The 16615-nt window shown below is 34.1% G+C and overlaps 1 protein-coding gene across 6 annotated transcripts in view; it reads right to left on the reverse strand.

Annotated features, from left to right (window-relative positions):
* Positions 1 to 16615, reverse strand: part of LOC110020637 (dol-P-Man:Man(7)GlcNAc(2)-PP-Dol alpha-1,6-mannosyltransferase) — a 106268-nt gene that overhangs the window by 65001 nt on the left and 24652 nt on the right. For all 6 annotated transcript variants that reach the window (XM_020718806.1, XM_020718804.1, XM_020718802.1 and 3 more), the window contains 2 exons: positions 245 to 308; positions 48 to 151 (listed from right to left, as the gene is read on the reverse strand). In XM_020718806.1, the coding sequence (XP_020574465.1) occupies positions 48 to 151; positions 245 to 308 (168 nt within the window). The remainder of the gene's footprint in view (positions 1 to 47; positions 152 to 244; positions 309 to 16615) is intronic.

Raw genomic sequence — 16615 nt, forward strand, 5'->3', positions numbered from 1 at the left:
CTTGCTATGGAAGCTTATGAACTCTATCATATCAAAGTAAAGGATACACCCCACTCTGAACTCCTATTCAAGATGGAGTTGAACCAGAAAACTTCCAGTTCAGGCCACAATATTCTCTGCCAAAATATCGAGTCGACCAACAAAGTAAACCCTGCAAAGAAAACCCAGAAGAGTAAGACAAACCAATATGCATGATAATTATTTTATATAATTTTTAGAGCGCTGCACTGTTCTAGAGACTAACCTATGCATAGAACTGCAGTGCTTAGGCAGCATTTTATTGCTTGCAACAATGAAATTGATTTACTCTGAAGACATTGGCTAAAGCATCAAATCATGTGAATCCAAATGAAGCTTAAACAGTCACGAAGTTTCAAAAGTAAGAATTAAGATCAACATGAAGAAAGCAAAATATCATACAAACGTTAGAAGGCTATAAAAAAAAATATATGAAAAGATTAGGAACTAATAGGAAATGATGATAATGTAAAAAAGAGCATGCAAAAACCATATGATCCTTTTTTTTTCCAATGCCTAATATAAAGGAATTATTAAAAAAAAAGAAAAACTGTTTTAAGTGTGATCACAATGGGTCCAATCATAAAGAGTGACTGAAAGAAATGTTTTGTATAAATAATATACAAAATCTATTCTAAAAAAAACCCTAAAAAATTTATCCACGACGATTTAATATTTCAACCCAAAATCCCTAAAACTCAGTTGAAGAACAATTTTCTACTTCAAAACCAATTTTCCCAAGGAAAAGAAGCTTGATATTGACTAAAAAACAAGAATTGACTCAAAATGCTTTGCTATTTGTATTTGATGTTAAAACAGCAGATGCAAACAGCTAGAAACATACCCATTATTAGAAGTGACATAATCCTTGCATATAGGTTAACTTTTTCGACATAATTAGTAGCTTCATTAATTCACAATAAGGAGAAGGAAAGAGAGGAACCCACAGTACTAACAATGGTCCATGAACTAACAAAGTCAGAGTACATAAATTGAAGCTTGAAACACAGCTAAAACTTTCTGAAATTTTCACTTTCCAGTGTTTATCTCAATATTTTGTATGAATTATAAAACTATTTTTTCTTGAGAAAGATTTATTAAAAATCCCAGTAGGAAGCCTTTCAAGATTTAGACACACAACTACCCTATCATCTAAAGTAAATTCCACTCACATCACAATCACATACCAGTAGACTTCTAATTACCATATTCAATATTAATTGTATAAATATTTTCAAGCAAATCAAATAAAATTGTGCGAACAATTAATGAGAATAATGATTTATAACTTAATTCTATATAATGAAATGCTAAAGCAAATGAAAAGAAATACGTAAACCAAATAAATATGGCATGCCTTAATAGATGAACTAACTAGAGGTGTGCATTTGATCAGTTCAGATAAATTGGTTGACAGATTAGTTAAGCCAACTGAACAAAACTAAATTATAAGAAAAATCGAGCAAACCAAACAATAGATAGAACCAAACCATAATAAATTTGGGCTTCTTAGTTTGATTTTAATTTAACCAAGCCTAATTTTTAATATATATATAATAAACATACATATGTTTTTCACGCTCTCGCAGACGTCCCTCTCGACGACGCTCGCAACTTTCGTACTCGACGACACAGTCGACGGCTCGCGTCTAGGGTACAGAAGCATCTTAACGATCTCGTACTCTTGACGACTCTCGCAGCTCTCGACGACACAGTCGACGGCTCGACGCTCGCGTCTCCCCGCAGTCGACGGCTCGCGTCTAGGGTACAGAAGCAGCTCCGAAGTCTAGATCTCGTACTCCTGACGACGCTCGCAAACGGCTAGCGTCTAGGGTACAGAAGCAGCTCCGAAATTTGCTCTCCTATTTCCAGCGGCTCGCCTAGCTGCTCTGAAAATGGTATCGACGATTCGTTCCTATGCCACTGTACTTGTCGGCAACTTTCTTATTCCTACCTGTGCTCCTATTTCAGAATCAGAAACTGGTTTTCGTATAGGTAAATCCTGCAATGTTCCATAATCATTTCACGAGGCACTTGAAGGTAGCGGCAATCACACCTTCATTAAAAAATTAGGGAAAAAATGGGAAGTCTGCTCTTATTCTCACAGAGGTTAAAACCTATACTCTCGCATTTTTGTGGAGTTTTGCTCTAGTGGGAAAATTTATTTATGGTCACCCAAAACTTGATATTGTTCTAAAAGAATTTGATGTTATAAAGTTGTTGGGAAGTTGGAATATTGGTTTACTTGACGGTCGACACATACTGATTCAGTTGTATCACGATGCTAATTATACTCGCACTTTTTCTCGAAAAGTTATCAAGATTGATAATCATTATATGAAAATTCTAAAGTGGACTATTTGTTTTGATCCAAAAGCGGAGTCCCCTATCATTCCAGTTTGGATAAAGTTTCCGGGGTTAAAATTACTCTGTTTAATTTGGAATTTCCCTACTCCTTAGCAACTGCTTACGGTAAGTCTCTCAAGGTTGATAGTCCTACGCTTGGCATCACCAGACCCTTTGTGGCTTGTGTGTTAGTTGAAATGGATATCACTCAACCAACTCCGAATGAGATATGGATTGGAACCACTCACAACGGGTATTGGCAAAATGTTGAAATAGAACCACACCCTCCTTATTACTCTCATTGCAGTATATTTGGCCACAGTTCTACTATTTGTTATCGTTTGCATCCTCATCTAAGGTCGAATATCATTAAAGATCAGCCACCTATCATCCTTGTTGAGAAGATGTAACTCGATCTTCTTTCCAACACTGCAGTTCCTGACGAAGAACACCATACTACAGCTACAGATCCAGTTGTGCTTATACCACCTACTGTTATTGAAGAAGGTTCACTTACATGCCAAAACACACGAGAATGTTCCTTTGCTCTAATAACAAATCAGTCAGTGCAACATGTAGTTGTTTCTAATGTTCAACAACCTACACATCTCCAGCACACTTTAGACCAAGATTAGGTGAGTCAATCTTCGAATGAGGAATGGCAGGTCTATTCCAGGAGGAAGAAGAAGAATGGAGGCCGACTTCAGCTCAGGAACATATCGGATGATACATTGGTTACTACTGTCAATGGCAATCATCTTACCAACTTATTAGCTTGCTCCTTCCCTAGAACTAGGGGCAGAGGCAAGACCAAATTGGATCGCTCTCTTGCCACCAGATATTTTGTATTTACGCACTTTTAGGCTTTTTCTTTAAACATTTAATGTATTTTTCTGTATTTTCTAGTTTTAGAACCATTTGTGATTTTTGTGTGGGCAATGTGTCATGTTTGGATCCTCCCACACTTTGTATCTGTATCTTTCTTTCTAGTTAATATATTAGCCTTTTTGGGTTTTCTATATATATATATATATATATATATATATATCTGTGTGTGTGTGTGTGTGTGTCTCTATATATATTTATATCTATGTATCTATATATATATATATATATATATAGATAGATAGATAGATATATACATTAAAAGACTAAAATTAATCACTAGTCCATATAGCCTTGCATTACATCAGTTTCTCTGTTAGGATTCGAAACTAAGGAGTCAAAAACAAATGCAACAATTAAGTTTAATTTGCCACATAAAATTCAGTTCATTAGAAGCTTCAACATAAATTAAATTAACTTGTTTAATTGAATTATTAAATTTTGCAAGCACGATCCATTCATTTTCATGTTCAAATTTAACAGTGTCAATTTGCTTGGCTGAGTTATTACTTATAGCAAGCATGATTGGCTCATATTCATAGTCAAAAATGGATTCAATTTCTGTTAGAAGTCCCAGTTTAGAACTTAGAACTTTTATAAAAAGTTCAGGTTCACATTCAAAAATAGATATAACATTTATTGAGAGTTAAAATTCACAGCCAATATTAGATTCAAGTTCTAATTTTGGCTCGGATACAACTTTATAAGTTCAATTTGCATTGCAAATTCAGATTCTAATGGAGATATAAATTTAGGTCCACATTAAAATTCAAATTGGGCTTTGACTCTTCTTTAAATTTTCAAAAAAGATCCAAAAATATATGCTAATGTAAGTGTGGACTCTTGTTCAAATGTAGATTCAAAGTCTGACTATCGTGTAAAAGTGGTTATATGTATATAACTAAATCGGTAAGTGTTTGTTCAACCAAACAGACACAAGTCAATTCCACTATTAAAAGAAAAAACGGCGAGGGAGGCAATCATCATAGAGAGTGAGAACCGGCGTAAAGGGGCAGGCGCGCAGAACAAGGAGAGCAAAGTGAGCAGAGAACAATAAGACGAGCTGCATGTGCAAGAAGTGATAGGCGACCTGCATGTGAAGGGATCAACAAGCGGACCACATCAGGAAAGAAAGCAAGCTAGAGAAAAAGTTAAGAAGAGAGAAATCAAGAGCAGTTGGACTCCTTGTTCTTTATTTTTCTTCTAAATCAAATGTGTTCTTTCAAACAATAGGAAAAAGTTTGACCTAAATTATTAACTACAAATCTGTAAAGCCGAGATCCATTCTTTAACGTGCAAGTAAAATTTGGTCGGGACTTCTGACAATGTAAGGGAAGAGAAAATCAAGAGGAATAAATAGTATTTTACCCTACATGGAGAGGAAAAAAGAATGTATCTAATTAGAAATTTATAATTTAAGTTGATAAAATCTAAAATTTTATGGTAGGATTATAATTTTGTCTTTCACAAATTTGGTAGAATAAATAAATATTGGTTGAATAAATTAATACAATGAAAAAGCAAGATTTTATGCCTTCATGAATAAAGAATTATATATAATTAAATTTAAAAGAGAAATACAATTCAAATATAAAATTTTTAAGTTCATCAATGTGAATGCTCTATATATAATTATATATTTTATTATATACATTAAAATAAAGGGGCTGGAGATTAAGGATTACGTGATAACAAAAATTTTCTGAGGTTGAGGTAAGTGACTATAATTTTATATTCTAGCAAAATTTATTGTTCTTCAAGTTTGATATAACGAGTACTACATTTTACCATGCGCACGTTGAATACTGCTAATGTTATTATTGTACAATTAAAAGAATGTTTTATTCTTCTAGCATAGAATTTTTTATTTTCAAATAAATGGTAAAAAAATGCATTTCATTTTAAGATCACATATTGATAAATTTCCATAACGAGAGAACTAACCCCTCCTTCCTCTCCTCCCCTCACAAACTCATTCGTCTGGAACCCTCGATCTTCTGGCACCGACGGCCTCCCTCACCGGCGACAACCGCACACCTTCCTCCTCAATCTATCGTGAGTCACGAGAAGCCTTTCCTTTCTCTGATCATCTGAAATCGTAAGAAATTCCTCCGATTGTTTGGGTTGTCCTAACACAAATTTCAGAATATGTGTTGCTGATTTTCTTAAATTATAAGTGTCTATACGTATGAACACTTAGCTTCAACATATATGAGCGGATTGCCCACAAAATTTCAAGTGTTTATGAATCTAAGCACATCCATTCCACCCCATATATGCAGATTTTTCTTTCAAATCTTATGTGTTCACATACTTAAATGTCTCATTTAAACACACATATACATGCAAATTTCTTAATCCTTAAGTATTTGCATATGTTATATTTGGATCCCAAATGAAAATTTACTGATTTTCTTCAAATTCTTATATACTCGCATGTGTAACACGTAATTCTGAAATATGTCACATGCCACTGCTTCTCATTTTGTGGTCTACATTTCGTATGACTGCTTGTTTGAAATGAATTTAATAGATATGAATGAGAGTTTTTATGTGTTATTTGAAAAAATTGGGAACATTGGTTGAGTCGATTTTGCATAAAACAACAAATGATTAATTGTTTTCTTCTTAGCTAAACTGCAGCAAATTTATTCGGATATATTTATGTGATGGCCACATATCGATATAGTCATTGGTAACATTTTTCTAGCCTTTTTATTTTAATTGCTTGCATAGAACAGTTAGCGCATCCGTTCAATTATGGTTATTTTTCAGAAAATTTACATACATTTCACCCAATTCTTATGCATTTACATATGTAACACCTACTTAATTCTTGCATTTGTGCAACTCAAATCTTTTATATCTTATCAAAGACACCGTTATTTTAACTTTTACCAAGCAAGATGCATGTTTCCATGATAGATAAGGTGGCACGTATATAAAAATTAAAGTTTGGATTTTTGGTATTTAAATCCACAGAAATTGAGTGGTATGTATGTAATTTTTCTTATAATTATGTTGACGGTTATTATGCATGACAATCGACTGATGTCATATACTTTAATATAATTATTCTGTGAAATTTGGGATTGGAATAGCTCGAACTATTGTGTTGTGAAAGGTTTCATAAAAGTGTACATTGTAATTCTTCATTTCTTTTTTTTAAATGTGCTTGGTGTGTTTTTTTTTTTTTTTTGTGCATGTTTGTCTTAATCATTAAGAGGATCTAAGATTCACTAAATTCTACAATATTTGGCTGCGGCTTTGCGATGTTTGGTGGCTTTTAAAGTGTTGTTTGAGGAGCTTTAAAATTATATTTTGGGCTTACATGAGAGATATTTGGGAATTTTAAAATTGTTGTGCGGGGCATTTTAAGTGCTTTTGGGAAGTTGTATGGTGTAGTTTGTGGCTTTAAAAATGTTGTTTGATGGCTTTAAAAGTATTGTTTGGTAGCTTTAAAAGTTTAGTTTTGTTGCTTTTAAAGTATTGTTTGGTTGCTTTTAAAAATGTTGTTTGAGGCTTCACAAAGTGCTATTTGGGGACATTTAAAATTGATGTTTTGGACTTACATTAGAGTTGTTTGGGAATTTTAAAAGAGTTGTTTGGTGGTTTTAAAAGTGTTGTAGGGTGTTTTAGAAGTGATGTTTGGAGTTGTTAAGTGACGTTTGGAGTTGTAGAAGTGTTTTTTGGAGTTGTTAAGTGTTGTTAGGAGTTATATGAGTTTTGTTTGTGGGTTTTTCCTACTATTTTCATAGCGGATTTTGGAGGGCTTTGTCCACATTCTTGTTTGTTGATTTTGAACTCTTTAAATGCACGTTTTTTGGGTCTGTTTGGCGACCTATGGGCTGCACTTTTTTATTCCATTTCGTGGCTTTTGGGTTGTACTTTTTTGAATCTATAGGGTGGTTTTTTTACTTCATTTTTTTCTGCTGAGTTGAAGAACTTTTACGCCAATCAGAACAGCCTTGGAATAGATTTAAGCACTCTTCTTCGGGTTGATTTAACTACAATTGTTAAATGAATAAAAACGTTTTTAGACTGATTCACTTGTTTTTCCTCCCTTAGCTTTGTTAGTTTTGGAAGTAGATCGGCTTTCTCCTTTCTTTTATTTTATTTCTCATCATAAATGGTTAAGTTAAAAATGAAAATTTCTGATTTAATTATTTGGAAAAAACTTAAATATATTTGAGGTTTAGTTAGAAAACACTTAATTTAGGGTAAAACACCTTAAAACACTTCAAGTTTAAGTTAAAGTGTAGACTTTCTAAATTTTATAAGAACACCATAAGTGGAAGTTTATCTACCTAATTTTTAAATAAATGATGAAACTAAGCACTTGATCTTAATTCACAAATCGATTAAAACACTAAACATGACGATATACCAAGATGTGGTTCATGACTTCCTTAATTAAATCAAATAGTGAAATTACCTTCATGACTTAACCTACAATAAAACTAAATGCTCCAGGAATCGAGCTTGAACACTACACTTAAATCCTGCTAGCAATTGGCGACATTCCTAATGTCACATAAAAATCACCAACTCCTAGTCCTTTACACGTGACATCGTGTTTTGTTTTGCTCATTCGTATTCTTTTTCTATGATTTGTTTAGTTTTTCTTATACCAAATTTTTTAGCAATTTATCTAAGTTTCTTGTACTACTATTCTCTTTACTGTATTATTTAATTCATAAAATTTGCAAAACTTGTAGGGCAGAGAACCATAAAACACCCGGTTAAAAGATACACCACGACAGGTCATTGACTGAACCATTGTCTGTACTCTTTAAACCCGGAACTCAAAGCTATTATGACATGGAGCTCGGGGCAAACTTCATGTGTAGCACAACGAGGAGCATGGAGCTAGCAACAAGCGGAAGTGGTCGTCATTCTACAACAGTAAGACAAGTCTGCACCAGCTAAATATTCCTAGTAATAACAACCAATATGACTTCGAGGTGGCTCGTCCAGCGCGACGAAAATCCTGACACTCTCTTTTAGGCTCTTGTTCAACCGTGTTATACAGCTCAAGTCCTGACTCGCCGTAAGTTTCGAGGTTATTGTTTAATATGACGTAAACCCTCCTATCTCCGCGGGATATTTACATAATCGGTTTATGCAAGTGTAAGTTTTAAATAATAAAATTGACAGGATTGAACAATTAAATAATATCGTTTCCAAAATACAATCACACAGTATGATAGTTTGAGGAGTCGCTGAGGGTTTATTTTACCTGGGTTCGAAGTTCTCTATAAAAGCAAATCCTTATAGTTAATTATATTTCAAATGACCGACGTCACTTGAGAAAACTCTCGATAATGATCAGTGGTACTAGTCTTCAAGAATTCAAGGTTTAGGATTTCACGGTAAAACGCGGAAAATTAAGTGGAAAAGGACCAAATAAATGCTATTATTTTAGGAGTTTGAAAGAAGGAAACAAATCATGAGAAAAGCCCTCAGTGACTTCTCAAACTATCCTACTGTGTGGTTGCGTTTTGGAGACGACATTTTTAATTTGTTCAATCCTGCTAATTTTATTATTTTAGACTTGCACTTGCATAATACTCGATTATGCAAATAGCCCATAAATATAGGAGGGTTTACGTCGAACCAAACGACAACCTCGAAACGACCGCAAATATAGGAGGGTTTACGTCGCACCAAATGACAACCTCGAAACTTAAGGCAAGTCAGGACTAAAGCTGCACAACACGATTGCACAGTAGCTTAAAATAGGGTGTTCGTCGAGCTGAGTGAGCCACCTAGAAGTCTTATGGGTTAATATTAATAGGAATGTTTAGTTGGTGCAGACTTGTCTTGCTGTTGTAGAATGACGATCACTTTCGTTTATTGTTAGCTTCATGCTCCTCGTAGTGCTACCCACAAAGTTTGCTCCAAGTTTCATGTCGTAACAGCTTCGAGTTCCGGGTTTAAAGAGTACAGGCAACGATTCAGTCAATGGTTTGTTGCGGTGTACCTCCTAATCGAGTGTCCCATCATTTTCTACCCTAGGGGTGTTGCAAATTTTGTAAAGTAAATAATGCAGTAAAAAGAACAGTAAAGTGCAGGAAACTTATATAAATTACTAAAAAATCCAGTATAATAAAATCTAAACAAGTCATAGAAAAAAAACACGAATGAGTAAAACAAAACACGATGTCACGTATAAAGGACCAGGAGTTGGTGATTTATATGTGGTGACATTACATTAGGAATGTCCCCAATTGCCAGGAGGATTTGAGTGTAATGTTCAAGCTCGAATCTCAGAGCATTGGGTTTCACTTTAGGCTAAGTCATGGCGAGAATTTTAATATTTGATTTAATTAAGGAAGTCATGAACCACATCTTAGTGTATCCTCATATTTAGTGTTTTAATAAATTTGTGAATTAAGATCAAGTGTTTAATTTCATCATTCATTTAAAAATTAGGTAAATGAAATCCCACCTAGAGTGTGCTTATAAAATTTAGGAAGTCTACACTTTAACTTGAGTTTGAAGTGATTTAAGGTGTTTTACCTTGAATTAAGTGTTTTTCAACTAATCATCAAATATCTTTAAGTGTTTTTCAAATAATTAAACCAAAAATTCTCATTTTTAACTTAGTCATTTAACAAGAGAAATAAAACAAAAGAAAGGAGACAGTCGGCCCACTTCCAAAACTAACAAAGCCAAGGAAGAAAACAGCAAAAGCATCGGCCTAAAAGTATTTAAATTCTTTTAGAAATTGCAGTTAAATCGACACCGAGAAGGGTAATTAAACATATTTCAAAGTTATCTTGATCAGCCCAAAAGTTCAACTCGGCAGAAAAAAAATTAAAGTCCAAAAGTCACCAAATATACTCAAAAAAGTGCAGCACAAAATCCACGAAATTGAATCAAAAAGTGCAGCCCACAGGCCGCCAAACGAACCCAAAAAAAACGTGTATTTAAAGGGTTCGAAATCAGCTCACAAGAATGTGGAAAAAACCCCCCAAAATCCGCTCTAAAAACGGTAGGAAAATTCCCCCAAACAACACTCATTTAACTCCAAATGGCACGTAACAACTCCAAAAGGCACTTCTAAAGCACCCTACAACACTCCAAACAGCACTTAACAACTCCAAACAATACTTCTAAAGCACCCTACAGCACCCTACAACTCTAAATAGCACTTAAAATGCCCCAAACAACAATTTTAAAATTTCTAAAGAGCTCTCATATAAGCCCCCCAAACAACACTTTTAAAGCCACCAAACAGACATTTTAAAATTCCCAAACAGCTCTCATGTAAGCCTAAAGCATCAATTTTAAATGTCCCCAAACAGCACTTTGTGAAGCCTTAAAAAGCACTTTTAAAAGTCACCAAACAACAATTTTAAATCTACCAAACAACACTTTTAAAACCACCAAACAACATTTTTAAAGCTACCAAACAGTACCCTACAACTCAAAACAGCTTTTAAAATGCCCCAATCAGCACTTTTAAAATTCCCAAATAGCTTTCATGTAAGCCCAAAATAGTAATTTTAAAGCTCCCCAAACAGCACTTTAAAAGCCACCAAACATTGCAACGATGCAACCAAGTATAGTAGAATTTAGTAGAATTTTAACACTGTCATTGCAGGTCCCAAGCTCGGATGTGAAAAGTGAAGGGTTGCGTTAGGTAGCCGATAGCCAGCGTAAAACTTGTCGAAAAAATCATGACATTAATCATTTTGATCATTGTGTAAGTGATAGTGCGTCCCCTAGAAGCGGCGCGTTGTATAGCCTAAACACAGTGAAAAGTGTGCAAGGGCCGCTACTCCGGCGCCCGGATGTAATGTTAAATAAGCAAAGCTTCTCACATTACGAACGAATGCGGGTAAAGAAGGTAGTTCATGAAACTAATATTAGGATAGGATCTTGGAATATAAATACTCTCAATAGTAAATTAATGGAATTAGTTGATATTATGATTCATAGAAAAATTAATATCTTATGTATTCAAGATACCAAATGGGTTGGAGAAAAGGCTAAAGAGATTGATAATTTAGATTTTAAACTTTGGTATTTTGGTAAGAGTTACACTAGAAATGGTGTAGATGTAATTATTGATAAAAGTTTGAAAGACAATGTTTCAAAAATTAATAGAGTTGGTTATAGAATTATAGTCCTTAAGATTATCATTGATATTAAGATTTTTAATATTATAAGTATTTATGCTCCTCAAGTAGGTTTAGATATAGGGTCTAAAGATAAATTTTGTAATGACTTAGAAGACTTAATACAAATGATGCCTCTTGAAGAAAGAATTTTTATTATAAGAGATTTAAATGGACATATCGGTAGAGTGGTAGAAGATTTCAGAAATATTTATAGTGGCTGGGGGTTTTAAGGGGCTAATGAAGAAGGTAGAGTTATTTTAGATTTTGCTTTAGCGTATGATTTTGTTATTACTAATACATTTTTCCATAAAAGAGATGAGTATCTTATCACTTATAAGAGTGTATCTAATAAAACACAAATTAATTATTTTCTTATTAGAAGAAGAAATTGTCGAGATTGTAAAGATTGTAAGGTCATTCCAAGTGAGAATTTAAGTACCCAACATCGTTTATTAGTTCTAGATTTTAAGATGAAGAGTTGTAAAGTAAAGAATACTATCACTCATCGTCGTAGAATTAGATGAGGAACTTAAAAGACAAATAAAATTATTTTTATAAGTAAATTTTTATAAAATTATTTTTATAAGTAAAATTCAAGATTTCAAAATTTGGAATGTTCATGAAGAAACAAATGTTATGTGGGATAAAGTAACAAACGCTATTAAACAATTAACAAAAGATGTGCTTGGAAAATTAAAAGAAAAAATTTTAATAAATAAAAATAGTTTGTGGTTGAATAATAATTGTAAGAAAATATAAAAAATAAGAAGTTATGTTATAAAAATTGGTTTAAATGTAAAAGCTTAGAGAACTGGTAAGAATATCAAACGGTCCGCAGGGAGTCTAAAATAACAATCTGTGACGCTAAAAATTTTGTTTCTATTGATCTTTAAAATAGATTAGATACTAAGGAGAGTGAAAAATATATGTATAAACTAGCCAAACAAAGAAAGAAGAAAAATAAAGATTTAACTCAAGTGTATTAAAGATGAAAATCAAAAAGTACATTTCTTAGAAGAAATTCAACATAGATGGGTGAGTTATTTTGGTAAACTTTTTAATGAAGTTTCTGAAAATACGATCGACCTTAGTGATCTTAATATCGTGAACAATAATAAAACATCTCATTTTTACCGTCACATTAATGTCTGTGTAGGGACTCTTAAAAATGTTGAGGAGGCTTTAAAGAAAACCAATGGTGGAATTTCTGTATGACCTGATGATATACCAATTGAAGTGTGGAAATGTTTAAGAGATTTGGTTTTTGGGTTATTAAGAGGTTTGATGGAGAAGTTCCTCTTGATTGTATGATTCAATGGGATAAGATTGGGATTATTTTTATTGATTTAGAAAAAAACTTACGATAAGGTTCCCAAGAGATATCCTTTGGAGAGTTCTTGAGAAGAAAGGTGTTGATATGACTTATATTTATGTCATTAAAGATATGTATACTAGAGTTGTTATTTGTGTTCAAACTGAAAGAGGATTGACCAAATATTTTCCTATTTCTGTTGGATTACATCAGGGATCAGCTTTAAGCCCATATCTTTTTGTTTTAGTTATGGATGGTCTTTACTGGGCATTTACAGGAGGATGTACCTTGGTGTATGTTTTTAGCTGATAATATCCTTCTCGTGGATGAAAAGAGAGAAAAAACCAAAGAAAAACTTAAATTATGGAGGACTACATTGGAGTCTAAAGGCCTTCATTTAAGTAGAACTAAAACTGAATACATGGAATGTAATTTTAGTAATAGTAGTTCTAATGACAGAAGTGTGACTTTGGATGATCAAATTATTAAAAGGTGTGAACGATTTAGATATCTTGGGTCTGTTGTTTAAAGCGATGGTGATATAGATGGGGATGTTAATAGTAGAATTCAAGTTGGTTGGTTGAAGTGGAGGAATGTTTCAGGCATTTTGTGTAATATAAAAGTATCGCTTAGACTGAAAGGAATATTTTATAAGACGGTGGTGAGATCTACAATGCTCTATGGACCTGAATGTTGGCCTTTAAAAGAGAAGCATAATAATAAGTTAAGTGTTGTCGAGATGAGAATGATTAGGTGGATGAGTGGCTTTACACTTAGAGACAAAATGCGAAATGAATATATCCGTGATAGGGTTGGTGTAGCTCCTGTGACGGACAAGATTAGAGAAAATCGTCTTAGATGGTTTGTTCACATCAAACGTCGACCATCTGATGATCCAATTAGGAGAGTAGATGTTTTAGATTCGACTTGTGCTAAGAAATGCAGAGGTCGACCTAAGAAGACTTGGTTTATTGTATAAAAAATGATCTTAATTTACTAGAACTAAATGAAAATATGACACTAAATAGAGCGCAATAGAGAAAAAGGATTCATGTAGCCGACCCCACGTAGTGGGATCAAGGCATTGTTGTTGTTGTTGTTGTTGGTGGTGGTGTTAGATTCTCATAATGATTAAGGCAAGCATGCACAAAGAAACACACCAAGCGCATATAAAAAAAGAAATGGAGAATTACAAGATACACTTCTATGAAACCTTTCACAACACAGTAGTCCGAGTTCTTCAAATCTCAAACTCCACGTTTGTTAGATTAAAGTATGCGACATCAGTCTATTGTCATGAATAACAACCGTCAACATAAATATAAGAAAGACTACATACACTTCCCAATTCCTATGGATTTGCATATCTAAAATCCAAACTTTAATTTCTACAAGTGTGTCACCTTATCTATTATGGAAACATGTATCTTGCTTGGTAAAAGTTAAAATGATGGCTTCCTTGATAAGATATAAAAGATCTTAGTGGCACAAATGCAAGAATTAAAGTAGGTGTTACATATGAAAACGCATAAGAATTGGGTCGTATGTATGTCAATTTTTTTAAAAATAATCATAATTGAACGAATGCGCTAACTGTCTTATGCATGCAATTAATAGAACATAATAAAAAGGCTAAAAAAATGTTATCAATAACTATATCAATATGAGGTCATCACATAAATATATCCGAATCAAATTGTTGCAGTTTAGCTAAGAAGAACACAGACAATCATTTGTTGTTTCATGCAAAATCGACTAAACCAATGTTTTCAATTTTTACAAATAACACAAAAGCTCTCATCCGCATCCATTAAATTCAATTCAAACAATCAGTCATACGAAATGTAGACAACAGAATGAGAAGCAGAGCCATTTGGCATATTTCAGAATTACATGTTGCACATGTGAGTATATAAGAATTTGAAGAAAATCAGCAAATTTTCATTTGGGATCCAAATATAACATATGCAAATACTCAAAAATTAAGAAATTTGCATGTATATGTGTGTTTCAGTGAGACGTTTAAGTATGCGAACACAAGATTTGAAAGAAAAATCTGCATATATGGGTTGGACCGGATATGCTTATATTCATATACACTTGGAATTCAGAGAACAATCCGCACATATATGTTGAAGCTAAGTGTTCATACGTATAGGCACTTAAACCCACTGTGTTCAGCTTGACCTGACACAATTGAGCTGTGTTCAGCCCGAATCAAACCCGGGTTAAGCTTAAACCCACCTCCATTAATTAAATTTAATACGCATTGATTTTCGTGCAGCTTGCGCGTGTGCAAAACTATAGCAATATGGGTGTCCTTTCTAAATAAATTCGACGTCCCGAATGCACTTGTGTGATCCGTTTCGTCATCCGGGAACATTCGGATAAATTTGTCGATGATCGTGTTAAAAATGCGTCAAATTTAATTTTTCTGCGAATTTTGAATTCGTGTCGGGTCATTTTTAAAAATGATTTTGGTGGTACGATGTATGTAAGCCTTAGCAACGTAAATTGTGATGTTTATGTTCATCAAATGTGTGAATTGTCGAAAGGGGTATTCCTAAGACCTCATGATCTTATAGAAACTTATTTTGGGTCATGTACATGTTAGTCCTTAGCCCTTGCAACTAAGAATCGAGTGTTTGGGACAACTCATGCAAGGCCTTCACAAAAAAGGATCAAGAAGTGGTTTGAAATTCTAAGTGAGATGGCTTTCATTACTAGTCTACTATGATGGTCAGTAAGAAACTCCTAAAGCTAGATTATAAGTTATAGGAGGAAGAGACTAAGACCTCATTGAAAATGAGGTCAACAGCAACGAACCTTTCTTCCATCCCAGATCAGATTTGGGGGATCACTTATACTAATTTTTATCCAACTCATCCAATTTCTTGCCTGCCATTTTTCTCAATTTTTTTCATATGCTGCAATTTGTTGTCTGCTTCGGGATGAAACAAATCAAGTGATTGTTCCGCAAGTCCGTGATCAGGATCACTCCAATCCGGCCAAAACTTCCAAGGTAGCTCCAATCAAGGTTGTCTGATGGATTGTTGACCTCATTTTTAGTGAGGTCTAGTCTTCCTCTTAGGGTTTAGGATCTAGCCTTAGAGATCTCCCTTCGACTATCTTAGAACCTTAGAAATTGGACCCGCCTCGTTTTAGAAATCCAACCCACTTCTGTACCCTTTTGGAGTTTCGCGTGTGTGGTATCGACTTCTAGCACTTAGAAGAGTAAAACCAACATGAGGAAACCCAAAAGGAATTCCTATAGGACCTTTTGAGCCTTAGGGTGGCCTTCTGCACAATTCGCACTCCCGCGAGCACAAATCTTGCAATTCGGAGAATCGGCGCGTCCGATCGCCACAATTCACATCGCTTGCACCGTTATCTGTCGAAGACTCGAATAAACTTTTTGAAACAATCGATCGCGGGTCTAAATTTTGTGAAATTTGAATTTTGATGCGTTTTTGACCCGATTGTCGACGACGTCATCCGAGCGACCCGGGATGACAAAACGGACTGCACCAGCACGTCCGGAACGTCGATTTTACCTAGGTAGGACACTCATTTTATTACTTCGCATCGCGTGAATAAATCACATATGAATTAGTATATAAATATATATATATATATATATATATATTAATTTATATAAGCCAAATATTTCTTTTCCTCTTTAAGCCCAATATCCTTAAACTCACGCGCCCGAGCCCTTTCTTATGAATTAGTATATATATATATATATATATATATATATATATTAATTTATATAAGCCAAATATTTCTTTTCCTCTTTAAGCCCTAAATCCCTAAACTCACGCACCCGAGCCCTGCCTCCCTTCCTTCTCCCGTTTGCGTGTCTGGCCTTTCCCTTTCTCGGTCTAGAGCCAACCGAGCTCCTCCTCCACGCGAGAGCAAGGTG

This window comes from Phalaenopsis equestris, unplaced genomic scaffold (genome assembly GCF_001263595.1).
Source record: "Phalaenopsis equestris unplaced genomic scaffold, ASM126359v1 Scaffold000105, whole genome shotgun sequence".
In the NCBI taxonomy this organism is placed as follows: domain Eukaryota; kingdom Viridiplantae; phylum Streptophyta; class Magnoliopsida; order Asparagales; family Orchidaceae; genus Phalaenopsis; species Phalaenopsis equestris.